The following is a 27,399-nucleotide window of genomic DNA, read 5'->3' on the forward strand; positions in this document are numbered from 1 at the left end:
AAAATCAAGGGTACATGCAGCACGTCTCCACGTAAGCACAAAATCATGTCACTAAATTACAGTAACAACATGGCATCTCTAAGCATATAAAGAAGGCATGCTAATGCCACACAACAAGAAGGCAAATGTGGACATACCTCCACCTACTCATGCATCGCAATATCATAAATCAAACTACTAACATGGTAGTAAATGAGACTGCAGAAGATAAAAATGATGCAACAATGAACCCTATGGACATCGTGTCCTAGAGTGTCTAGGTGCAAGGAAAGACCAGTTCTAGCCATAAACTGACTCCAAAAACCAACGCGACAATAACTTGTCTCAAAGCAAATGTGAGCCCTTACCACAATGGTAAGACTCTAACAATCCATCTTCGAATCTAAAGGTGACACTACAAGTGACACTAATAGTGCAATGCTTACTCTACCCGAATCACCAATCAATCGACTTGATCCCAAAAGCGTCATCACGCAAGAGAACTCCAGGAAAATGGCAACTATAACCATATCAACAACACCCAAATCAATCACTATGACTGATCCCCAAAACAACCATCACCATCATCGATCAAAAGGACAATGCCTATCAAAACAAGACCAACATCGATTCCATCCGAACTGCACTTGTAGCTAGCCAATACGGTAGCATGACAGTGCCATATACCCGCCCACAACATACCCGCCCACGAAAATTACAATTCCAGAGGAATCATCCCGATCAACTAAGGATCCTAAGAGATCCATAACCTCATCATGGCTCAAAACCAACAAATCCAGCACTACGGCAGCGCTAAATGACTCACCTCACGAGAGCCGAAACAAAAAGTGTCTCACCACCTACCTCAAAACCAATGCTAAGTCGACAACAATTTACACGACCACAAAACTGTGACTACAATCACTATCAACCTCAACTCATGCTTTAATAACCAATCCTGTGTCATGCCAAATATGCAACTCAGCCATGCATATACAAATCAAATCTATCATACATCATATGTCATGCTCTTTACATTAGAATAAAGCCATGCTAAATAAATGACATGCTACATATAGCACATAAGCACATAAACATGTTATCAGGCCAAAACATGTTATCATGAAACATATAAATACATAGAGCATGGCAACACAAGCATGATATGCACCAAAAACCCATCGTCCTAAGGTTTTCGAACCTAGGGGCTCTGATATCACTTGTGACAGCCCAAGTTTTTCAACCCCGATGTATCAGTGATGAACCAAAAGTTGATCCGATAACGGATCTGAATTGCAGAAGCGAAAGATAAACCAAAGTCTCTAGAAATACAGATCATCTCTAAGACACAAGAGTGACCTTCCATGAAGTCATGGAACTCAAGGAATAACCGAAAGCAAAAACTAACATGAAAATGGTCAAATGGTACCCTATGGCACCAATGACAACCAAAGGAACAAGATCTAGTTCAAACTAGACCAGGTACACCACTAAATGGTTTAAACAAGATCAACAAGGTTAAATGGGAATGAACGAAGCAAGGTTAACTTGTCTAGGCGACAACCCAACCAAAACTCGCAAGGCAGCTCCATTTCAGTCAACCGAAATGGAGCATCGGTCTGCCGAAATGAGCCTGGAAAAGAAGAGAAAAGAGCTCTCAGTTCGGTCGACCGAAGTGACAAACGGTCAACCGATTTAAGGCTCGAGATAAAAAAATGAGTTTTCGGTCGACCGATGTAGAGAACCGGTCGACCAAAATAAGCCTCGATGGTGAAAATGGCTACTGAAGTTGGGATTTTTGCTGAACAATGAAATCCAAGAGAGGTTCGGTCGACCGAAACAGGCCACCGGTCGACCAAAACTGGTCAAAAACGTGAAAATGAACCTGCTATGCACCAAAACTGAAAAAGAGACTTTAAGCCTCACTTGAATCCCCCATTACATGATCAAACTTAATTATATGCTAACGTGTGATGATGTGAACATGCACGCAAGTGCAAAATGGTATTCTAAGCATGTTATAATGGCCTATGGCCTTATTATAATTCATTCACAACATTTGACAAGTCAAATCTCTAAGTTAGAAAAATGACATTTCATAGGCAAAATTCAGACATGCTAACACTTGTATGTGAACAAGAATGTTTCTAAAGAAACTTCCATTCTGCAATTCATCCAAAGCAAGTGCAAATCTCCAATCTTGTATCCTGTACCTAAAATATGCCCCAGTAACTTTGGGGTGAGCAACATAAAGCTACTCGTAGGAAATGAGCATGCATCGACCTAATGTTTTATAACTTTATCACCTTAAGGTGAAACACGTTAAAGGCTTATGCCACCTAACGTCTATGTCAAGGGTGAGACTCAAGAAGCATCCTAAGCTACCCTAGATCATTTTTAGCATAAATCACGTCATTCATGCAATTCAGACGGCATAGAAGCATGCCATATACAAGGCAACAAGATATAGATTCTAATCAACTTGAAATCTGAAAGTGTGTAAACGACTAAAGTGGGTCATGCCACCTAACGTTTATGTTCCAAATGAATCTATAGGATCACTCCTAAGTCACATTTGAACAATATAGCATAGATGTACTTAGCAACATCAAAATTTATAATGATTCATTAAAAATCATAAAACATGAATGTACTTAACAACATTAAAGCATGCTATGATTCATTCAAGATCATAATGCATAAATATACGTAACAACATTAAATCGCCAATAACCAAAATCACAAGTCACAATTAAGCATTGGTTGTCAACTTGGAATTGAAGGCGAAAACAATAGTGAAAGACTTGGACATCACGTCTCGGACTAAACCAATAACAAAATGGTTATTCCGGGCATTAACCCGTTGGAAGACCACCCTAGTGCGCACTATCTCAATGGGAAGAACTCATACCTCCCGCACTAGAACCAAACTCTAGCCATATCACAGTAACAATGTCCTAAGACTCCAAAATAAATAAGTTAACAACTTATAAACGAAAAATATATATATAGCACGAAACTACATTCCATGCACAAGTAGGTTGAAACCACACAATACATGCTCTAAATCTACAACTACTATAGGGTGACAATGTCGAATCTTCAGAGCGCGATTCGTTACGCGCTATATTAACATCACATGTCGAATCTTCAGTGTGCGATTCGTTACACGCTATAACAATATAATTCAATATTGAAACATAATCGCATAAATCCATTACAAGTCTAAAATCATGCTTCAAACATAATATCAATATTAAACATATGAGTTAATTAATAATGCAATAGAAACGAAAATTAATTATATAACATAATTAATTTCTCTGTGTTTCATATCTCAATCAAATGAACCCTAATTAATACATGTTAAACAAAATAACTTATTCATTACATGAATCAAATCAAAGCTTATTTAGGTCATTGGATCAATATGATAGAATTTAATTAAAACATGATAATTAAATCCCTAAATTCTAAAACAACATCGAATGGTCCTAAATTAATATATGCTAGTATACAAGTCATAGTCCTCACAATTATCAAGTCGAAAACTTAATTAAACCAATGGAACCTTTAAATAGATTTTAATTAATCATTTTAATTAAAATCTCTAGATTTTCATACTTATCCAAATGCTCTCAAATTAAAGTATGTTAAGGAATATGTCAAGACTTAATTTAAAAGCATATTACAAGTTCATTTCATGCAAGGTACGACCATGAAAATTAATCTTTCACAAAAGAAAAATATTAAATAAAAAGTGCAATTCTTATTCAAATAATCCCTATTTAATATATGTTAACAAACATATTAAAGCCTAATTTATCATCATGCCACAATTTAATCTAAACTATATACATCCTTGTAATTTAAATCTCATACAAAGAACTAAATATTACTAACTTTCTAGATTTGCATAAACAATAATTTTTACTTATCGAAAAAAACTTTCTAGATTTGATATCAGGCATGCAACCAAGTTGTATAATCATGGGAAATACTCAATACAACACATACATAATCATAAAACATCTCCTACCTCAATTTGAGATGAAAATCTCAATTCCCCACCAAAAGAAAAGTGCTCCGAATCCAACGATATCGCGGGGTTTTGTCGGGGACAACACGATGAACAAGAATCCCTAAGAAGCCCCATGAAAATCACTACTTGACTTCAAACCTAATCGAAAAATGGTCAGAAATGATTTATAATAAGGGTGAAAGATAGAGCACGACGAGGGAAACAATAAATATTAAGGCCGAAGACTTTTCACTTAGGAAAAGTGGATCAAAGGAGGAAAGAGAAAGTGGCAGCTCCATGGGCATCCATGGCTGCCGGCCAAGAGAGGAAGAAGAAGAGAAAAATCTGAGTTTTTCTTCTTTAAGTTCCCTATTTATAGAAAATCTCAAAAAGTGCCCCGAAAGGGCCCCGCCGGGTCTGAAAAAGTGGAATTTGAGCAAACGCGCTCAAACGGCAAAACTCCGTGAACGAAAAAGATTCAAAATGAGAAAACATGAACAACGAAAAAAACGATGTCAAAAACTGAGTCTCGAGCAGAGATATATGCCCCGAACAAGTTTGGCGCAAACCGGGTTCAAAAACTCTAAAACTAGAGAAAAATGACCAGAAGGAAATTCTAAGAGTGCACGACTTGACAAAATGTGAAAATGAATCCCATACGAGGATCCAAGCCCCAGACGAGGTATTTTTGCAATAACTTTCGTTAATTGCACAATGGCCCTTCCAAAAAGTGAAAACTGCACTAATGGCTCAGAATGAAAATATCTTCCAAAAATATTTTCTTAAAAACCCCTGAAATAAAATATCTTCAAAAAATATTTATGGAAAACACCCCAAGAAAAGAAAAAGATTTTGAAAAACTATGCATCCATGCCCTTATGGACACTAGGAGCAACCAGAGTACTTCCTTACAAAAGTAAAGATACGTATTTCGTGGAAACTACTTAGAATGAAGATATGTGAAGTCAAAAACCAACTCCGAACACAAGGATTGAGGTTATGCCAACAAAGTGACAAACAGGAAAAAAGACAAAATAGGGAAAATGACGAAATAGGGAAAAAGACGACAAGTGAATAGTGTCCAAAAAGTGAAAAATATGAAAATGACTCGGTCCTCAAAGGAAATTGTCAATTCAACGAAAAGAGTCTCAGAAACCATTTCCGAGCACTCAAGACGACACTAAGTGATGAGAAACTGAACTCAGAAAGGAAAAGATCAACGGAAAAAAAAAAAATATCCGTGAAAATTTGAGAAAAAAAAGAAAGGAAGGAAAAAGACCGAGTCATTACAGTACTAATTCCTAATTGATTTCCAAAATAAGACGGTGCAAAAATCCCCTGCAACGGCACCAAAAACTTGGTGTGGTGTCACGGGTGCACCAAATTTACGAAAAGTGTGTAGTGTGGCCAAGTTTTAAATTTAGAGAATGCCATTGCGACTACTAACTATTAATGTAGCTAGAGTAAGTAGGGATCGTCCCAAGGGATATGAAGTGTATTTTTGCTTAGAAATCAATATTGGATTAGTAGGTCGAATGATCAAAAGATGGTTGGTGGTTGAATTATACTATAATTTAAACTAAACAATTGCAATATAAACAACTAAAGTAAATATGAGGTGTAGAGAATATGAGAGAGGGGTCTTGGGATATAGAGTTCACCACTAAGCATCACCTTTCTAAATATATAATATTTGATAGATTAGGGGGATTATATGTTGTAATGAAAGTGTGTACCATTAATTGAATTATCAATCATAGATGGCCAAGTAAGCATACATTGTCTAGCCAAACTAGTGAATAACACAACATATCAAATTAAGCAATTATTCATTCATTTAAGTCCACAATTAATGCACACTCATTAAATTAGAGAAATATACTACTTGTATTCATAAGCATGGAACATCAAACAACAAGCATGGATTGTCCATCGATCTAAGAAAGTAAGGCAATTACACTACAACTGAGCTAGTAACATGAAAATTAAACTAAGGAGGTGGCACAATCCATTAAGAAATAAGCATGAACTATCAAACAAACCACAAGAGTAATCTATTTAAGCACCATGGCTTGACCATCACTAGATTCATAATATCAACACACATAGACATGCATCAATGTCACAAAATCTAGAAATAAACACATGAACATTCATCCTAGTATACATAGATATATGGATAGAATTAAATGATCAATTGGAAGTATTAAACTACATAAATCATTGTAGAAACAAGATTTATATAAACAAGATGTCAAGACAATAATTACAACACAAATCTTCTTTAATTACAAAACATCAAAGTCTAGGAGGCATGCTTAGGGCTATCTCTAGCCCCAAAAGAATGGTTTAGCCACTTATTGATGTTGTTATCTAACCCTCAAGGGCTATCTCCATGGTAGAAATCATCTTCCTCTTCTTGATAGAAACCCTAGATGAGTGGAAGAACTTTCCCAAAATATGTATTTCTCCCTCTAATCTCTAGCCTCCTCAATGTTGTATATTGTATCTTTACTAAAAAAAATAGCCAAAATCTTTATATAGGTAGCTCAAATGTCACACCGAATGGTCAAATCTTGTGCACTAGGACCTTAAAATGATTGCACCATGAGCACACCTTCAAGTTGACTGGAATTATGTTTTTCACGCACTTGAGGCAGTTCGATCAATTACAAGGGTGTTTGGATCGATCGAACTATGGCGATGCCTTTTTAAATAATGACAAATTGAGATATTTTTGTGATATTTTTTGGGAAAGGACAAAAGTGGTAGGTGAGGATAAAATCAAAAACGTTCGATCGATCGAAGGAGAGGTTGGATCGATCGAAAGGGAATTTTTCCTGTAGATAAGGACAAAGGGCTTAATCCATCATGGCATGGTTGGAACAATCACAGTGTGATCGATTGGGGATTGGTTCGATCGATCGAAGAGGTCTTCTTTTCACTACTTTGCTTCCACTTTGCTCCTTTTTTTCATTAAGCTTGAGATTGCTTCTTTTATGCTCTAATTCAGCTGAATTGACTTATTTTGGGGATAAGTGCCTGAAAAGGGACATACACATGAAATAAAGTGGGAAAATAAGATAGAATAAGATCCTAGAACACTCAAGTTTAAGGGGTTTAAATGCGCACTTTTCAGCGCTTATAAAAAATTTACTGCAACAATCTTATTTTATTTTATTTTTTATGAAATATTTGGGTTATTTGTAAGAAAAATTTAAGAATTATTCATTTTAATATGGAACATAGTATATAAAAAAATTAGCCCCAATAGAGACCTAATATTCATTTTTACTTTCTTTTTTTTAAAAAAAAAAAAAATTTGCGAGTCTATAAAAGAATGAAAATATTTTGATGCAAAGTATGATATTTGATAAAATCGATCTCTGTTAGGGCTAATTTTTTTTTATTTTTATTTTTTATTATATATATATATATATATATATATATATATATATATATTTGGCTCTATATGTAAATGAATAATTCTGAAAAATTGTCTTGCAAATATCTATAGTATTTTTTAAAAATAAAATAAGATTGTTGGAGTAAATTTTTAGATTGTCCATTTCTCTCCGATTATGAAGGTTTGTTGTACAAATCTTATATTTTTGGAATCCTTATTTTATAAGCTTTCTTTGCATATATCATTTATAATTTTTAAATGTACAGTTTGTGAGATATGAATTTTTGAAATTCGGAAGAATTAAGATAGTTGAGGGGTTCTTTGGTAAAAAATTAGACAAAGGAGATTTATTATAAAAAGGTTACAAGTCGAGAGGGGTTCTCTAGTAAAAAAAATAGATAAGGGGTTTATTCAAAAAGGCTACGAGTTTAGGGGGTTTTTGGTACTTTGCCCAAATTAAAATGATATATTTAAGTTAATTTAGGTTAATATTTGTGTCCAAATTAAAATGACTTAAATCAGGGAAAGGTAGTTTTGGCATTATATTTTTGTAATTAATTGACTTTTTGACTTTTCTAAAGAACAACTAACGAAGAAGGTGTTGGACAAAGTTAACCAATAACAAAGATAAACCTGACGAGTGGCTTTATTTTAAAAGTAATAATAGGCAACGCGAAAGAGAAAATACGAAAACTCCCCATTTAGCCGAGCCACAAAAAAAAAAAAATGGTGCTTTCTCTTTCCCTCAAAAACATAAAACTAAAAACTCTCTAAATTTGGATATATACAATACTTCTCCTCAAACGTCATCTCTTATAAAATTACACTCGACCCCTACTTTCAAATACATTTTGTAAAACTTTAATAAGATGAATAAATTATAGATTAAAAATTCATTAATATAAATTTTAAAACAAAACAATAAATATTTGGTTATATAAATTTTAAAATAATAAATATTTAATTTATACAGAGTATAAATAATACTGTATTTGTATACTTTTATTAATTTTTACTTTGTAAATTTAAATTTATGGAATAGGGAACAAGTAATATCAGGTTTATGATTATTTTCTTTTGCTCCCTCCATGGAGAGTTTTTGTGAGAAAGTACCATATATATATATATATATTTTTTTTTAACATTTTTTTCTTTCCTTTTTCCCATTTTCATTTATACCATATCAAAGATACTCTTTCTTTTTTTTAATTCTAACGGAATTAGCCGAATCAGATTTGGAAGTTTCGGCCTTTTTCTTTTTCGGGTTGCCTATCATTATTGATATTTTATTTTAATTGATATTTTATTTATAAATTAATAATTTGAAACACCTTAAAACAATATAAATATAATTTAATATAAGCCGATGAACTCCGACAACCTCCTACCACCGGATTGTAAATTAAAATACCATTTTTACCCTTACTATAAAATGCCCTAATCGAGTAATTCACTTCAACCGTCTCACTCTATCGACACTTCAAAGCCAGTACCTGCGCCTCTACCCCTCATCATCGTCGCCGGCCACCGTTGCGTCCTTCTTCAGCCTCACCATCACCGGCCGATCTGTGCTAGCCGACAGGTGCGTCTCTCTCTCAACAGTATCTCTTTCTCTCTCTACGACATCTGTCCCTCTTTTCTCTTTGTATACTGGGTATAGATTTACATGGATAGGACTTTCAGTTTACTTTTGTGATCGTTCGAGTCTAGATGTAAGTACATATTTATGTTTTAGTTGAATAAAATCGATGATACACTTGTATCCTATTGGGCTGCGGTGGTTGAACCTCCTCAGTGAACTTTGAACAATTAATCAAAATTGAAAAATAAGAGAGACCCATTTCAGAACTCGAAATATTAATCAAAATTGAAAAATAAGAGAGACCCTTTTAGTGTGGGAGAAATCGTTACGTGGGTTTGGAACAAGAGCGGTATAAATCTGTCTGTCGCTGAGAGAGAGAGAAAAAGTGGGGGTGGTCGTCGTTAATACATCTGTTATGGCACTCCAGGCAAAGGAAATTTGGTTTCGTCTCTGAGTCGATGACTATTGGTATAAGTGTTAGTTGCATGAGTTTGTGTAACATTTAAGAAATGCATAAATTTTGTTTCTGCAAACTTTGAATAATTGTACAGGATAATGAGATTACTTCCTGTTGCAGCTTACATATTTTCCATCGAATCTTGGTTCACAATTGGGACTGATCCTGGTAAGTTTTTGTCACTGTTCTCTATATCTTTTATCCTTTTAGTATTTGTTGTAAATTATCTCTGATCCAGAGTGTTTATTTTCTATTTGGATATCAGCACACCTTTTTTTTTTTTGGCAAGTAAAATCTATACTATCTACTAAAAGTGTAAGCAACTTTTATTTTTTATATACATATTTTACTAGTTTGATTATTAACACCTTGGTCAAAAATAATAATAATAATTGTTAACTCCTATTCAATTTGGGATTTTAAGAGACAAAATTAATCACACCAAAAGTCACCTACAACAAGTACAAATAATTTCTATTTTTTATATACATTTTTATTTAATTATTTTTTTGAAACCCTTTTCTTTTTCAGTTGGTTTGTTATGCAAACACGTTATGTGGTGTGGAGATATGTTCCAAGGCTTTCGATGTAAGTTCCCCAGCAAAAGGTTTGTAGGTTGACAAGCTTTTATTGCAGCCGGGGCTTCAGAGTTATTAGTAATGTGGACGAATGTTTTCAAAATTGTATGTATCTGCCCTTTGCCCAAATTATGTAGATTTCTTTTTTGTTTTTCTGAAGCATCAATTTTGAACTTATTGCTTCTTATTACTTGTGGTTTTTCATATGCTTACTTGTTGAATTTCCAAGTACTGTTATGAAATGATTTACTTTTAAGTTGTTCTAGTTTTGTTTGTGGTCACTTTATCTGGTTATTATTGAGATGTTTGGCTTATGTTTGGAGCCTTAGACAATAATTCCTCTCCACTGCATGGTGAGGGATATTATAGCTGGAAATGTGAATTCAGGAATTTCATACAATCCTCGAGCTTCATAAGTTGATGCAACCAATATTTCAAGTGAGTATGAATAACACTTTCTGATTAACAATGGTTACATGAAAAAAATGTACATCTCAATGAGAGATTCAGCAGAAGAGCCTGATGGCGTCCTTGAGAGGCTACCTTCACATTGATTTATAAACCTAGAAAACCATTTCTAAAACTCTAATGTTGCTTTGAATGCGAGGGTTATTTAACGATGACGTGCAGTTGTATATGGGATGCACTCCCCTTTTAGCGCTAATGATAATGTACTTGTAAAAAAGAGGTCTGTTGATGGCTGAAATTCTTAAAGGCACCGTGAATATTATACAAATTACTAGTACTGTTTTTGTTTTAATCAACATGTAGATATTAAAACAATGTCAGATCGGGTGTGACCAAGTACACGCAAAATATACGAGACTGCATATGCTTTGCATATAAAAAAAAAGAAGCAGCAGCTAAAAACATAGTCATCTGTAGTAAATTTTATCTCTTGCAAGAAAACAAAAATGCTTAGGATTCCTCCCATTGCTTCAAATTTGGAACCCAAAACTCCTCTTCAAACGAGTTCCTTTCTTCTTACCACCAGGTGCAGCAAAATAGTCCAGGAGGAACCCTATTCCATATTGTGGAAACTCTTGTGGACCAACAAGCAAGGGGTTCCTAACTTAATCTAGACCCACGAGATCCCTAACAGTGCAAAAACTAGAGTCAGTGAATCCATTGCGACATAGACAATTGATCATCTCTTCAGTTCTGCTGCACATGCAAGTTCCAGTTAAATCAGAAATTTCCCCACTTAACTAGATTATCAATTTCTAGGATTATATTCTATGAGGCCATTAAGCAAAGATGGCGATGTAGATGGCCCTTTGGATCTTATAATTCCTCTCTACGAACCGAGGAGGCAGTCCGTTTTGAATGCAACTTTCTCAGGAAGACCTGCCTATCCTTGGTCAAAGAGACTACATTGGGAGTATCAAAAAGATTATCTGCAGAGACTAACTTCTAGCCCTGCACTGCCTGACAAAGCTGGGATCCCGTGGTATCCCACTCCCTGTCCTTGCAGATAGTCTGCCAGAAGAGCATCCTTCTTCACACTACCATCAATTCTTTGCCCATTACGACCCCATGCCCACGATTTTTGGAGGTTGGCACCCTTTTGTGTTTGGTGGTGCATTTGGAAGGAGCGGAATAAAAGATTGTTTGATGGAGATGAATCTTTTGTTGGGGCCTTAAAGTTTCTTATTGTTAGGTCTCTCTTTGTTGGGTTATGGGGAGAAATTGTAAATCTTTAGAGCAGAATGGAGATAGTTGATTTTTTGGGTTCTTTGAGCTCTTACGCCTTTTTTTTGGCTTCGGCCGCTATGTAGTTTTGGGGATGCATTCCACTTTTGAACACTTTCTAATACATTTTTACTTACCAAAAAAAAAAAAAAAAGAATAAGTAAAAGAAAAAAAAAAAAAGAAATCAGAAAGCTTTTAGTACTTGAAAATGGTGAATGCTTGAAAATAGTGAATACCTGGTACTGCCACTCAAAGTTCATGGATTTAATATCAGGCTACACTTTCATTTTAGATCTAGGTTTAAAATATGTTGAGAACTTACCAATTAGTTGAAAGCTTGGAGTTGTTTGATCCAAGATCTAAGCCAAGATTCGAAATGGGGTTTTGGAATCAGAAGAATGGGGCCTTTTAATGAGGCTCTTTTGGGTAAGTGGCTTTGGATATTTGGGGTGGAGAGGCATTGGCTTTGGGGAGGCTAGAGGAGGTTGGTGCTCGTCGGAGGTGAGATTACCTTGCGGAGTTGGGGGCCTGGGCTTGGAAATTCATTCGGAAGGGGTGGGATGAATTCTCCAAACATATTAGATTTCGAGTTAGAGATGGTAGGAGAATCTAATTTTGGGAGGATGTCTGTTGTGGTGACCATTCTCTTGCTCTCACGTTTCCTAGACTTTTCCGCATTGCTATAGATAGACATGCCTTGGTGGTTGACTGCTATTGCCTCGAAAGTGTAAATACGGTCTGGGATGTACGCTTTTCTAGACACTTTTAGGATTGGGAAATTGAGGATGCTATTGGCTTTTTGGAGTTGCTGTATAGTCGGGAGATTAAGGGAGACATTTCTAACCTTTGGGTGTGGGCTCCATCCTCCCAAGGTCGCTTCGATGTAAGATCTTATTATAGGTGTCTTTTGGATGCCCTAGGGTCGCCCTTCCCTTGGAGGGCTATTTGGCAATCGAAGGCTCCTCTCAAAGTGGCTTTTTTTTGCTTGGACGTCCATTTTGGGGAAGATCTTGACACAAGATAAACTTAGAAGGAGGAGACAGATTGTGGTCAATTGGTGTTGCATATGCAAGAATGAGGAGGAAACGGTTGATCATTTCCTTATGCATTGTTAAGTGGCTCGGGATTGCTGGACTTTGTTGTTGGGTTTGTTTGGGGTTCAGTGGGTTATCCCAAGTCTTCAAGAGGCTTGGTTGAGGCTTGGAGAGGTTGTATAGTGGGGCCCAAGTTCGCTACTTCTGGAGGGTTACGCTTTTGTGCGTCTGGTGGTGTCTTTGGCTTGAAAGAAATGGGAGATCCTTTGAAGGAAAGGTGAATCCTATTGGGTTTTGTTAGGTTCTAGGGAGAGGAGGAACTTGTTGATTTTTTGGGACTCTTTGAGGGTCTAAGGGCCCTATTTGACCTTGTATAGCTTTTGAGGGACATGTTCCCCTTTTGAACGCTTTCAATACAATATTTAATTATCAAAAAAAAAAAAAAATAATAATAGCTAAAGTTCTAACACTAAGGTTGAGGGGTGTTCTGGATGATATCATTTTGGAGTCTTAGAACGCCTTTATAGGTGGGCGTCAGATTCTTGACTCAGCTCTTATCGCTAGTGAATGTGTGGACGCGAGGTTGAGGAGTGGTGTCCCAGGGGTCTTTGTAAACTTGATGTTGAGAAAGCTTATGATCATGTGAGTTGGAAGTTCTTGCTGTGCTTGATGGAGAGAATGGGTTTTGGGGATAAGTGGAGGAGTTGGATTGAGGCCTGCATATCTTCAGCCAGATTTTCGGTGATGGTTAATGGGTCTTTGATTGGTTTTTTTGGTAGCTCGCGAGGTTTGCGCCAGGGGGATCCTTTGTCTCCTTTCTTGTTCATTATTGTTATGGAGGCTCTTAGTAGGTTGATGGGGAGGGCGGTGGAGTTGGGTTTTATTAAGGGGCTCATGGTGGGTAGGGGTGATGCTCATCATATGGATATATCTCATTTATTGTTTGCGGATGACACATTGGTATTTTGTGAGGCTGAGGTGTCCTAGATGAGGTACCTAAGATCAGGGCTGATTTGTTTTTAGGCGGTTTCAGGCTTGAAAGTGAATGTAGGGAAGAGTGCCTTGATTCCAGTGGCGGAAGTGCAGAATATTGGTGAGTTAGCCTCTGTGCTTGGATGTGGAATTAGTAGCTTTCCGATTACATACTTGGGGTTACCTTTGGGAGTTTCTTCGAGGACTGTGGGTGTTTGGGATTCGGTGGTTGAGAGGGTTCAAAGGAGACTTGTAGGATGGAAGAAGCAGTACTTATCGAAAGGTGGGAAGGTCACTCTTTTGAAAAGCACGCTATCAAGTCTCCCTACTTATTTTTTATCTCTATTCCAGATTCCATATGTGGTTGCTAGTTCAATTGAGAGGCTTCAGAGGAATTTTCTATGGGGTAGATTACAAGGAGAATTTAAGTATTATCTTGTTCGTTGGGAGCAAGTTTGTAGGCCGATTCAGGCCGGAGGTCTAGGGATAAGGAGGTTGGTGCCATTTAACAGGGCTCTCCTTGGTAAGTGGTTGTGGAGATTTGGAGTGGAATGTCAGAGATTGTGGAGGAGGGTTATTTTGTGCCGGTTTGGGGAAGAAACGTGAGAGGGGGGGGGGGGGGGGGGGGGGGGGGGCTCGTGTTTGGTAAGGATTCCTGCTGGTGTTGGAGTTTGGAAATCCATTAGGAAAGGATGGAATGAGTTTTCCAAACACATCAGATTCAGTGAGAAGAGAAGGGGGGGGGGGGGGGGGGGGCTCGTGTTTGGTAAGGATTCCTGCTGGTGTTGGAGTTTGGAAATCCATTAGGAAAGGATGGAATGAGTTTTCCAAACACATCAGATTCAGAGTTCAGGATGGTAGGGACGTGAGGTTTTGGGAGGACCTTTGGTGTGGTGATTGTACCCTTGCTTGTTCATTTCCCAGATTGTTTAGGATTGTTGCTGATAGATATGCCTCGGTTGCTGATTGCTATCGGCTTGATAGCGGGAGGTTGACTTGGGATGTGCAGTTTGTGCGAGCATTTCAGGATTGGGAGTTGGACGACATTTGCGGGTTGTTAGATTGTTTATATCGGCATGAGATTCATGGCGGAGATAGAGATTCGCTTGTTTGGGTGCCTGTTTCTTGGGGATGTTTGAAGTGAGATCATTTTTCCGATGCTTCTTAGATACTACAGGGATTACGTTTCCGTGGAAAACAGTGTGGAGATCTAAGGTGCCACTCAAAGTGGCGTTCTTTACTTGGATAGTGGTGTGGGGCAAGATCTTGACGCATAATAATTTGATAAGGTGAAGACAAATCACAGTTAACTGGTGTTGTATGTGTAAGTGCAATGGGGAATCGGTGGATCATCTTCTTATGCATTGTCCAGTGGCTTTGGATTGTTGGTGTCTTTTGCTAGGACTGTTTGGGGTTTCGTGGGTTATGCCTCGATCTACGAGAGGATTGATGGAGGCTTGGAGAGGGTGCTATGTGGGAGGCCATGCTCGTGGGTTTTGGAGGATGGTGCCCTTGTGTTTATGGTGGTGTTTGTGAAGGGAGCGGAATAATAGATCCTTTGAAGGAAAAGAATCCTCAATTGCTGTTCTTAAGTCAGCTTTTTTTACATCTTTATGTTTTTGGCGTTCGGGTAGGCTTTGTTCCTCCCCGGAGGAGATGATTGATTTTATTTCTTCTCTGGGACCATAGGATCCCATTGTTGTTTTTGGGACACGTTCCCCTTTTGAATGTTTTTTTGAATGAATTTGCTTAATTATCAAAAAAAAAAAAAAAAAAAAAAAAGAAGAAGAAGAAGAAAAGATCTAAGCCAAGATATTATGTTTTATGAGGTTTAATTCATATAGATTTAGGGTTTAGGATAAGTTTAGAGATGAAATAGGCTGTTAAGGGAGAGAGAATGAGAAAAATAGGCAAAATTGAGTTTGTTAGTTTAAAAAAGCCAACTCAGCCAATTCTCTCGAGTCAGCCCAATCCCATACCAAGTCCCTTATGATTTTCATTCCAACGATATATTGAGCAGTAAGGGGGACAATTTCGGCTGAGTTAACCCGTCTCAGCTGATATATCAAACCATGATTAAAGTACATATTTACAAATTAGCTTGCCAATATTCAGGTTGCTGAAGTTTGGTTAGAAGTTGGTAAAACAGTTTTTTTATCGGTGATTGTTTTACATGGTTGACAAATTTGGTTGTTTGAGTGTTGAAATTCTCATTGCATTGGTTAATTTTGTTTTTGTGGTCTAATTTTGTATTCCTTAATGAATGTTGCGACATATTGTTGATTTACCCACTGGGACATACATTTTTTTTTAATATCTATAATGTATACATCATTCTCTCACTTTTGCATCATCTACCATTCCTGCAGGGAGGGCTTCATCAGATATCATGGTTTCAGTTCCTCCCTCATGAATCTGATCTGAATCCCATGCCTGATAAAAGGTATTTTTGGATAATTTGATACCTTAATTCTTATTAGCAGAAAGTATTTCTGTTACATGTTTTGAATCAATAATGAAATTATGTTTTTGTTGATATTTGGGCAGTGTGAAAGTGGAGCAGAAAGATGCTGCTACATTGCTGGTGCTTTCATCCCATCTGCAGTTGCAGAAGGGAGGATTTCTCAGCACATGGACCAATTCTTTTGTTGGACCCTGGGACCCATCTCAGGGCTTACACAACCCTGGTAAAGATTGTATGCAGTAGTTAATTACACATTCTACCATAATTAGTTATCTAACTACTATCTGCCTGTGCAGATGAGAAGATCAAGCTCTGGCTTTTTCTCCCTGGGCGTCATTCTACTGTTACTGAGGGCGCTCAGCATGCAGTTTCTAAATTACGAAGTATATTTAATTTGTCCTCTAGTTGAATTCTGGATTGCTGTTAATTTTTCTGGTTTACAATGAACTAGTTTTACTGTTCCAATCCTGTCATCTCTGCATAGGGGTTGAAGGTATTCAATTTTACTGGATCTCCTTTCATTAAAAAGAGCGCGCCCAAAAGAACAACTGCACAAAAGGCCTACAACGGTTGTCCTAAACTCTCAAACTATCCAAATATCTACAAAGTTCTCCAAAGATCTACAATGCCACTCCTTGACCCAACAAGATAGAGAACTTAAAATTAGCATGTTTTAACACACAAATAGAGGCTCTTCCTTCATCAAAGGACCTTCTATATTGCTCCTGCAACAGACCCCACCACAAGCAAATGGAAACTACTTTCTAAACCTCTAGGACTTGACTACTTACTATACAACATCTCCAAGCCTCAAGCATGATCAATGTGGAACCCAGCTCAGAATTATTTCATGTCATCTGTCCACTCTTGGAAACAAGGGGCTGCTTTCGGATTGAAACAAATTTGTCTTCCCCATATTACTGAATCTCTGGAGTTGATAATTTTATACTAGGAACTACTGAACTCAAATCACTTGCTGCTGTTACTCTCTAGTTTTATGCTGAGATCTATCTTGTAGATAGCCACTCAAATTCGATTAGTGGGTTTTGTCATAAGCGTAATTTTTTTTTTTTTTTAAAATAAATTTTTTATTTAATTTTATAAATTTTTTATTTTATCCAGTTATGTAAATCAATTGGTCAAACTGCACTCAAAGGTAGGACATGTTCCATTTTTATAGGAACTTCTGTTCCAAGAACAGTGGTATTTCCAATAGTCCAATTGTAGCCCCCTGGGATATAAAAAATCTCTCTCCTCACCATCCCCGTATTAGCTTCATGTTATTTAGTTACAAGGTTTTACTGTTCAACTCAACTAGAAAATCTTTATGTCTCTTGAAAAATCCTTTTCCACATTCAGAGCTATCCACCCCCCCTCCCTAATGAATATCATCTAAAGCATATAACTAATGGTTTTATTTGTTTGTTTGTTTGTATGTTTGTTTTTTTTTTTTTTTTTTTTTTAATTGGTGTTGGAAGTTCTTGCATCTGGGCTCTGGTTGGCTCCTGGGGATTCAGAAGAGATAGCAACTGCTCTATCTCAGGCCTTAAGGAATCGTATAGAAAGGTTAACTTTGTGCTGCCCTAATTTTTGTAAATTTACTATCCCTTAACTTTAGTGAACATAACTTGACCTAGACTTTGTTGGAATTGACAGAGCACTCACAGGACTTTCCTATGTTAGATTTGGAGACGTGTTTTCAAGATACCATCCATTTTCACAAAGTGAAGAACTTTTCAGGTTTATTGCAGTTAATATCTTATGGTTTGTAGTAAGAGTTGTGGTAGCAATGTTGATGATGTTTTTAAATGTTAAGATTTTTTTTTTTTTTTTACTTTTCATATTGTTTTTCTATGTTACGTGCTTGCAACATGCCAACATCTGTATTGATATAAATATACATGTCGTCTTGAAAAACTTTCGAGGTTTGAAATTCATATGCATAACCTACGTGATTCAAATATGGAGGTGAATAGTGACACTTTTCTAGATCATAATCCGAGAATAATAATGTCGATTTGCCATTTAAGGCTGACTTCTTTGTCCTTTACTTGAAATTTTTTAAAAAGTTTTTTTTTTTTTTAATAAGCAAGATAAGATTAGAAAGCTAGTGAAACCTCCTAGAAAGACAGGGAGTATGAGATGTTATTAGAATTGCAATTACAAAAAAAATTGACCTCTCTGCTCGATCAAATCAATAGGGGGGAAGACTGAAAGTCATCCTGCATAACATGTAAAGCAAAAGTTTCCACTTTACAAGGCAGTATACCTTTTGGTTCACATAAAATATATTTTTTTGATAAGTAAATATGTATTAAAAAACTTTCAAAAGGAGAACGCATCACATGGAAACAACAAGACCTAATAGGGCCATTAAACTCTCAAAGAGTCCAAAAAATCAACAATCTCATCCATGGAATTACAATTTCTCCCAAGAACCGAACAAAAAAAAGTACTAATAATGGAGAATTTTAGCGCACCAATAGGGGTCTCCTTTCCTTCAAAAAATTGCCTATTTCTTTCAAGTCATAAGTGACGAGCTTGCGCCCTCACCATACAACATGTCCAAGCCTCGACCAAACCTTTGGAAGAATTGGGCATAACCCATTGAACGGCGAACAAAGTTAACATCAAAGCCCAACAGTCCCAAACAACTGGGCAATGCAAAAGAAGATGATCAACTGATTCCTCATTTCTCAACCACATGCAACAACAATTGACCACAACCTATCTCCTCCTCTTAAGATTATCTTGGGCCGAGATCTTCCCCAAAACTGATGTCCAAGCAAAGAAGGCAACTTTGAGAGGAGCCTTAGAACGCCAAAAAGCCTTCCACAGGAATACTTCCCCTGGAGCCTCTGTAAGACACCAAAAGAAAGATCAAACCTCAAAGCGACCCTGGGGAGATGGAATCCACACCACAGAATCAGGAACTCCGTCCACAATCCCCTGGTGATAGCCTCAATCTCCGAATCTTGAAAGTTCCTCACAAAATGCACATCCTAGGATGTTCTCCCACTATCAAGGTGATAGCAGTTAAACACCAAAGCATGTTTGTCCGTGGCAATCTTGAAGAGTGGGAAATAACAAGGCAAGAGGACGCTCACCACATCAAATATCCTCCAAAAAATGAATCCTGCTGCCATCCCTAACTCGAAATCTGATTTGTTTAGAAATTTTTTTTTTTTGATAAATAAGCAATTCATTAAAAGCGTTCAAAAGGGGAACGCGTCCCTACAAAACAGCAAGAAACTTGGGTACCCTAAGGCCCTAGGGAAGACAGAAACTCAATCCCAACCCTTCCGAATGAATTTCTAAACCCCAACACCACTAAGATTCTCACCTTAAGAGAACACCATCCGTCAAAATCCTCCCCAAATCTACTTGCTATCACCCTTCTCCATAAACAATGTCTCTCCACCCTAAATATCCATAGCCTTTTCTCCAAGAGAGCCTTATTGAAAGGCACTAGTCTTCTGATACCCAATCCACCCTTTCGAATCGGACTACACACCTGCTCCCAGACCAAATGATATTTAAACTCCTCCCCGTTCCCTCCCCATAGAAAGTTCCACTGCAACTTATCAATCCTCTTAACCACAATAGAAGGAATCTGAAAAAGGGTGAGGAAATAAGTAGGGAGACTCGATAATGTGCTCTTCATCAAAGTAACCCTTCCCCCCTTCGAAAGATACTGTTTTTCCAGCCTGCCAGCCTCCTCTTGAACCTCTCCTCCACGGGATCCTAATTTCCCACTCTCCTTGATGGCACCCCAAGAGGCAGGCCGAGATAAGAAATGGGAAATGAACCAGTGCAATAGCCCAAATTGTTGGCAAGAGTTTCAATCTTGAGAACCTCCCTAACTGGAACCAAAACACTCCTTCCCAAATTCACCATTAACCCGGAAACAAGTTGAAACCATATTAGAACGCATCTCAAAAATCTCATATGAGACACATCAGCATTACAAAAAATCAACGTGTCATCGGCAAACATCAAATGGGAGATCTCAAGCTGAGAAGGATCATCTCTCCCCACCCAGAAGCCACGCAAAAAACCTAGATCCACCGCCCTCTTCATCATCTGACTAAGAACCTCCATAACAATGAGAGAGGGGAAAGGGGATCTCCCTGTGTCAAACCCCTTGAGCTACAAAAGAAACCCATTGGAGCTCCGTTCATGAGGATCGAGAATCTAACATTTGAAATACATAACTCAATCCATCTCCTCCATTTCTATCCAAAGTCCATCCGCTCCACCAAATAAAGAAGGAAACTCTAACTGACATGATCATAGGCCTTCTCAATGTTCAACTTGCATAAAACCCCAGGAACCCCACTGCACACTGATTACAAGGTTGAATTGATGTCTCTAGAATACATACACTAATTAGGACTTGGCTTTTTGTTAAATACCTTTCCTTTATTGGCATCTTGTTTTTTGCACCTCGAGAAATTAATTCTTTGTTAGAGATTTGGTTGTTGAATCAAGGTGTGGGAACTAAAATCCTTGGCGTGTTGTGTTGGCTTGGCTAATTTGGTCAGATATGAATGTCTGGAATTTTGATAATGAAGAATCTTCAGAATAAAAGCTTTGTGGTATGATCCTTTTGTGATCTTTTTGATAATGAAGAACCCTCGGCGTGTTGGCTTGGCTATACTTTTTAACTGTTACCGTTCCTTTTGACTTGAAGGATTTCAAATTATTCTGTCTCGTACCATTGTGTCCATCCTTCGTAGTTATCTTACAAAAAGTCCTTGTTGAAAGAGAGAGAGAGAAAGAGAATATATGAAAACGTATAAGTTATTGAGTGAGTAATATAATGGTGTTTATATAGAAGAAGCTACAAGAGTATGTGAGTGGAGAACAAGTAAACCCTATACATGGTAATTCTATATATGGTAATGAGGGGTAGGTGACAACTCATACAATACTAACTGTATACGTGTGACAACTCATACAATACTAACTGTACACGTGTGACAACTCATACTATACTGTACAACACTCCACCTCAAGCTGGAGAGTAAATGTCAGTAACTCCCAGTTTGCTACATATGGAATCAGTAGAGTTCTTGGGAAGTGCCTTAGTAAAGATGTCTGCTAGCTGTCTACCAGAACGAACAAAAGGCGTAACAATCTTATTTGATTCAACTTTAGATCGAATGAAATGGCAATCTACTTCAATGTGTTTAGTCCTCTCATGGTAGACTAGATTGCTAGCAATATGAATAGCTGCCTAATTGTCACAATGGAGAGGAATTGGGTACTGGACTGAAATCCCAAGTTCCTGTAAAAGAGTTTTCAACCAAGTAAGTTCACAGGCAATGTGTGCCATGGCACGGTACTCTGCTTCAGTACTGGAACGAGCCACAACTTACTGTTTCTTACTCCTCCAAGTTTCTGGATTTCCTCCTATGAAGGTGTAGTAACCCGTGGTGGACCATCGATCAGAAGGAGAACCGCCCAATATGCATCTGTGTATCCATTAATCCGAAGAAGTCTAAAAGATCGATAAAGCAGACCATGTCCCGGAGCACCCTTAAGATACTTCAAGATGCGTACAACTGCTTCTATGTGAGGTACCCGAGGATTGGTCATGAACTGGCTCACAACACTGATTGCATAGGAGATGTCTGGACGAGTGATTGTGAGGTAAATAAGTTTACCTACAAGTCTCTTATACATCTTTGGATCATTGAGTGGGTCACCATTATCCACCTTAAGTTTTACATTAGTCTCCATGGGTGTAGCTACAGGTTTCGAACCAATGTAAGAGATCAAGAGTATATTTCCGTTGAGAAAGACTGATGCCTTGCTTTAACCGAGCCACCTCAATTCCTAGAAAATACCGAAGTTTACCCAAATCCTTAGTAAGGAAGCTAGAACTCAAGTAATGGATTAGAACTTGTATCCCATCTTTGTCACTGCCGGTGATAACGATGTCATCTACATACACCACAAGAATCACAATACCACGTTTCGTTTTCTTAAAAAAGAGAGAATGGTCAGCCTGGCTTCTGGTCATTCCATGTGCTACCACTGCTTTACTCAACTTATCAAACCATGCACGAGGGGATTCTTTAAGGCCATAGATAGACTTTTTGAGATGACACACACACTCCCCCTTATACTCAAACCTAGGTGGTTGAGTCATATAGACTGTCTCAGTAAGGTCACCGTGTAGAAAGATATTTTTAACATCAAGTTGTTGAATTGACCAGTTTAGATTAGCTGCAAGAGAGATTATCACACGAACATAATTCAGTTTGGCCACAGGAGAGAATGTCTTAGTATAATCAAGGCCATAAGTCTAAGTGTAGCCTTTAGCAACAAGGTGAGCTTTGAGACGGTCAACAGTACCATCAGGCTTATGTTTCATAGTAAAAACCCAACGACAACCAACAACCTAAGTATTAGCAGGCTTAGGAACAAGGTCCCAAGTATGATTCAATTTTAAAGCATTTATTTCTTCTTCTATAGTTTTCCTCCACCCTGGATGAGAAAATGCCTCCCTGTAGGACTTAGGAAGAGCAATAGAAGATACTGACAAACTTGAAAGGAGGAGGATGATTTGTTATACGATATAAAAGTAGAGATAGGGTGATTGTTACATGACCGTTTACCTTTCCGAACATCAATAGGTTGATTAAGATCAGAGTCGGCAGAGGTGGAAGAATCTCCAGGCGGTGAAGCGACTGGTGGAACTGGCAAGACTGGGTTTACTACTTCAGTTGTTGGAACATGATTAACTACTCCTTTTCGGCGACGAGCATAGACACGAAGAGCTGGTGGGATGTCAGAATAACAAATTGGAGTTGGAAGAACAGACTCTTGAAGAACAGAGTCCTCCAGATGACTGCCTTCCTGGGAATAATAAGGATCATCCTCAAAGAAAGTTACATTTGCACAAAAAAATTGTTTACGAAGAGTTGGACTGTAACATTTATATCCCTTTTGAGTGCGAGAATAACCTAAGAAAATGCATTTGTGAGCACGAGGATCAAGTTTGTCTTGTCCCGGACTTTTTATGAACTAAACAGACACACCCAAACACCTTTGGAGGAATGGAAAAAGAGTTTTTGTCAGAAAACATCATTTGGAAGGGTGATTTTCCTTGAAGGACCTAGAAGGCATGTGGTTTAAAAGATAAGCAGCATCCAGAACTGCATCTGCCCAAAAATGTTTTGGAACATGCATTTGAATTATTAAGGCACAAGCGATAGCTAGGAGTGGGTCATTCTTCCATTCAACAACTCCATTTTGTTGTGGGGTATCAACACAAGATGTTTGATGGATAATGCCCCTCGACTCAAGAAATTTTTGAAAAACATTTAAGTTTATATTCAAGGGCATTGTCAGTTCTAAGAACAAGTAATTTTGCATCAAACTGATTTTGAATTTCAGCATAAAAGGATTGAAAAACAGAGAATACTTGAGATCTATCTTTAAGAATATAAACCCAAGTTAATTTATATAAAAATAAAAAAAAAGGAATATAAAAGTTAAACGTGAATAATCATCAATAAATGACACAAAATAACGAGCACCAAATAAACCAGTAGTATGAGCTGGTCCCCAAACATCTGAATGTACTAACTCAAAAGGTTTTAAACTTTTATTATCAAAACGAGACTTAAAAGTAGCCCGATGATGTTTACTAAGTTCGCAAGTAGTACAATTAAACTTAGAAAAATCAACTAAAGAAGGACCAAGGCTCGAAGACTATTTCAAGAGGGATGTCCAAGGCGGCAATGCCATTGGTAAGCCTAAGAGGAGGTGGAATGTATAGCTGTCGGAGTAGTAGTTGGCTGGAAGTAGTAAAGGCCATCCTTCTCAAACCCCCCACCAATCGTCTTCTTCGTCTTGAGATCCTGAAAGACAACGGGAAGGGGAAAAAATAATTAAGCAATTTAAATCTGATATGATTTTGCGAACTGGCAATAAATTGAATGAAAATTGAGGGATATATAAAACTGATGAAAAAGTGAGACCTGAAGTGCAGAAGGTACCAATTCCATGAACAGGTGATTTGACACCATTCGCTATAGTAACAACCGATGGTGAGAAAAAATGAGAAATACCAGAAAGAAGAGATGGGTTACCTGTCATGTGATCGGATACCCCTGAATCAATGATCCAAGTTGTAGAAGCTAAAGCATGGAGATACGTATTACCTTAAGTAACGATAGTAAGCTGATTTGCACGCTCACGCTTTACTAGAGAATCATATTCGGCTTTGGAAAGAACGACTTAATCATCCGCAGGAGTGGGAGTAGTCTCCTCCGAAACCGAAGCTTGATTAGCCCAAGCTGGCTTGCCATGAAGAGCCCAGCAGAAGTCAACAGAGTGATTGTTTCGGCCACAATGAGTACACTTCTTGCTGCCGCGACCCCCTGTGCCGCCACGAGTACCATAGTCTGGGTTGGAAGGACCTCTACCCCCTCGTCCTCTAGGGAAAGTATCATGTCGCTCAGTAGGAACAACAAGAGCCGTGTGGTTGTCCTTCTTAATCACAGGTCATGAATAGATGCTCTTCGAACTCGAGCAAAAGTCTCACTTGCTGTGGGTGTCTCCTTGGCAGGCAAAATCTGCGAATTGATCGGAGCGAGTTCGGGTTTAAGTCCAGATAAAAATTTTGCCACCCGAAACTCCTCCCTGTGCTATTTTTGTTGTTCTATGTCTGTAGTCAATGGTTGGTATACATTCAATTCTTCCCACAAGCCCTTCAGTTCTAAGTAATAATCTTCAACAGAATGATCTTCCCTGCTGGAGATTAAAAATATCCTAATACAATTGATAAATACGAAAAATATTCTTCTCTGAAGAATACACGACCCTGAGATTTTCCCAAATATCTTTGGCAGATTCTAGGAATGATACGTTGTTGAAGATCTCAGGCTCGAAGCTATTCCATAACAAAGTCATAATCTGAGCATCTTCTTTTGCCAAAGCCTTAATAATCTTTTCATCACTGGTGGGTTTGGTTGATTCAAGATAGGACAGTTTTCCTCGAGCCTGTAAGAACACCTCTACGGCTCGAGACCATTGAAGGTAGTTCGAACCTTTCAGTTTGGTGCTGGTGATTGACCCAAGAAGATGGGGTTCCTTAGTATCCATCACAAGAGCTGCCGAACAAATGAGATATAGTAGCAAGTGGGAGCCGAGATAAGAGAACCAAAATCTAGCCGAGATGAACCTGAGAGAAATTATCGAGAGAGCCGAGGAGGGATTTGAGAGAGATTGACGAGACGAGAATTGAGATCACCGAGGAGAGATTGCCGAGAAGAGATTGCTGAGAGAAAGCCGAGATGGAATCAAGATTGGAGAGTCTGAATAAGACTAAAAAAAAATTTAAAGAGGGATCGATTTCCGCTCTGATACCATGTTGAAAGAGAGAGAGAGAGAGAGAGAGAGAGAGAATATAAGAAAACGTATATGTTATTGAGTGAGTAATACAATAATACAATGGGGTTTATATAGGAGGAGTTACGGGAGTAGGTGAGTGGAGAACAAGTAAACCCTATACATGATAATTCTATATATGGTAATGAGGGGTAGGTGACAACTCATACAATACTAACTGTATACGTGTGACAACTCATACAATACTGTACAACGTGACAACTTATACAATACTGTACAACAGTCCTTAAATGCAAAGTCATTTGGTACAGAAGTGGGCTCTACAGGCTTGGAGAACACTTATGATTATGAATGCATAGAATAAAAGCAGAATAATGGGAAAAATAACCTTCATCACTTTCATACCAAAAATGAGAGTCCATGGTTATTGCAGATTACTTTTTTGTTTTTTTGTTGTTGTTGTTGTTTTTTTTGTTTGTTTTTGTTTTGTTTTGTTTTTTGTTTTTCTGCCAAGTAAGATAATTATATTGATTGGAAAAGTATAGTACAAAACCAAAGGGGGAAACCACATAACAAAGAGACGCAGCCAAATACTGCTAGAAGTTGGACACTCAGAAGTGTGAATGGGTTTCGGGCAGCTGCTGACAAAACAGAAAAGCAGAAATTTGATAAAATCCTATAGCCCTCATCCCATCCATTGTGTTGTATAATATCCCTTTAACTGAAAACTCGAGTATGAAGGAGAATTTAGGAACATTTCCTTTATGCCATACAATTTTAGACCAAGAAATGGTTGGACTGGATGGTGTAATAGCTTCATAAGACATTTTGACATTAAAACCCTTATTACCTTGATTCCAAAAAACACAATCCACCAAACCAAAAGCAATCTGGATAGATTGAATTTCCCTCCTCAGATCAATTTTCTGCCAGGGGCCATTGGAGAGAACCATTGACTATGATATTAGCAACAGTGGCATATTTCCCAAGCCCAAAATCATGTATTACTCTGCCCCCTTTAGATTCAAAGATAGCTTCTGATTCTAAAGATCTATGTTTCTTCCATTCCCTATGTTGCATCTGACGTGCTTCCTTATGATTTACCTTTGTTTCAACAATTTTTTCCATGTCCAAGAACACTCACTTGGAGTCTTCAATATCCATAACTTTCTACCTTTAAGCAAGTATGTTTTGGACCATAGTAAGGAGACTATTGAGTTTTTGGCTACCTTGGGGCCTTAGGGCACCCAGGTTTTTTGTGTTTTGTTAGGGATGCGTTCCCCGGTTGAACGTTTTTTTAATGAATTTATTATTTATAAAAAAAAGTATGTTTTGGACCATAAAGATTCAGAAGAAATTTGAAGCAATGGCCACAGGAAACCCATTTTGACTATTAAACCCACTATCTCATTATTTCTTCTCAAATGGGAAAGTTAATGTAAGTTCACATTGTCTTGCAGTCTTGGTGATTCAGTGACAAAGATAGCCCAAGGTCTATCTTTCACCATGGTATGCTGCAACTTTCGAGTTTCTTCTTTAAAGTAAAATTAGTGTGATTTCAAAATCCTAAGGAGTGTTTGTGTGGATCATTTTCTAAGCTTTTGTGTTATTAATTAATCAATTCACTCCCAGTGGTCATGTTTTAATTCATTTCCTTCACCTTTTTCCCATTCGTGCTCCAGATTCATAACCCGGGGAACTACAATTTTGAAGTATTTCATTGTTCATTTCACATATAAACTTAAAAAATTGTGGCTTTCATGTTTTATCTAATTCTAGAGATTATTTTTAACCTTTAATTGTTTTTAATACAGTACTATTGTCAAATCCTGTTCATTTTTTGCATAT

At 37.6% G+C, this 27,399-nt stretch overlaps 1 protein-coding gene across 5 annotated transcripts in view; it reads left to right on the plus strand.

The window, feature by feature from the left end:
* The first annotated feature begins 8,853 nt into the window (after window positions 1–8,853).
* LOC132273552 (mediator of RNA polymerase II transcription subunit 13) overlaps window positions 8,854–27,399 on the plus strand; it is a 72,409-nt gene continuing 53,863 nt past the window's right edge. For 3 of the 5 annotated variants that reach the window (XM_059774514.1, XM_059774516.1, XM_059774517.1), the window contains exons 1-8: window positions 8,856–8,988; window positions 9,540–9,613; window positions 9,977–10,128; window positions 16,091–16,164; window positions 16,269–16,408; window positions 16,482–16,568; window positions 17,664–17,751; window positions 17,842–17,925. In XM_059774514.1, the coding sequence (XP_059630497.1) occupies window positions 10,105–10,128; window positions 16,091–16,164; window positions 16,269–16,408; window positions 16,482–16,568; window positions 17,664–17,751; window positions 17,842–17,925 (497 nt within the window). In that variant the 5' untranslated portion in view covers window positions 8,856–8,988; window positions 9,540–9,613; window positions 9,977–10,104. Of the gene's footprint in view, window positions 8,989–9,539; window positions 9,614–9,976; window positions 10,129–16,090; window positions 16,165–16,268; window positions 16,409–16,481; window positions 16,569–17,663; window positions 17,752–17,841; window positions 17,926–27,399 lie in introns of all 5 variants that reach the window. The other 2 variants (XM_059774515.1, XM_059774518.1) reach the window with 2 other exon arrangements.

This window comes from Cornus florida, unplaced genomic scaffold (assembly GCF_030987335.1).
Source record: "Cornus florida cultivar Cherokee Brave unplaced genomic scaffold, ASM3098733v1 CherokeeBrave_3.0.0_Hap2_Chr09, whole genome shotgun sequence".
Taxonomy (NCBI): domain Eukaryota; kingdom Viridiplantae; phylum Streptophyta; class Magnoliopsida; order Cornales; family Cornaceae; genus Cornus; species Cornus florida.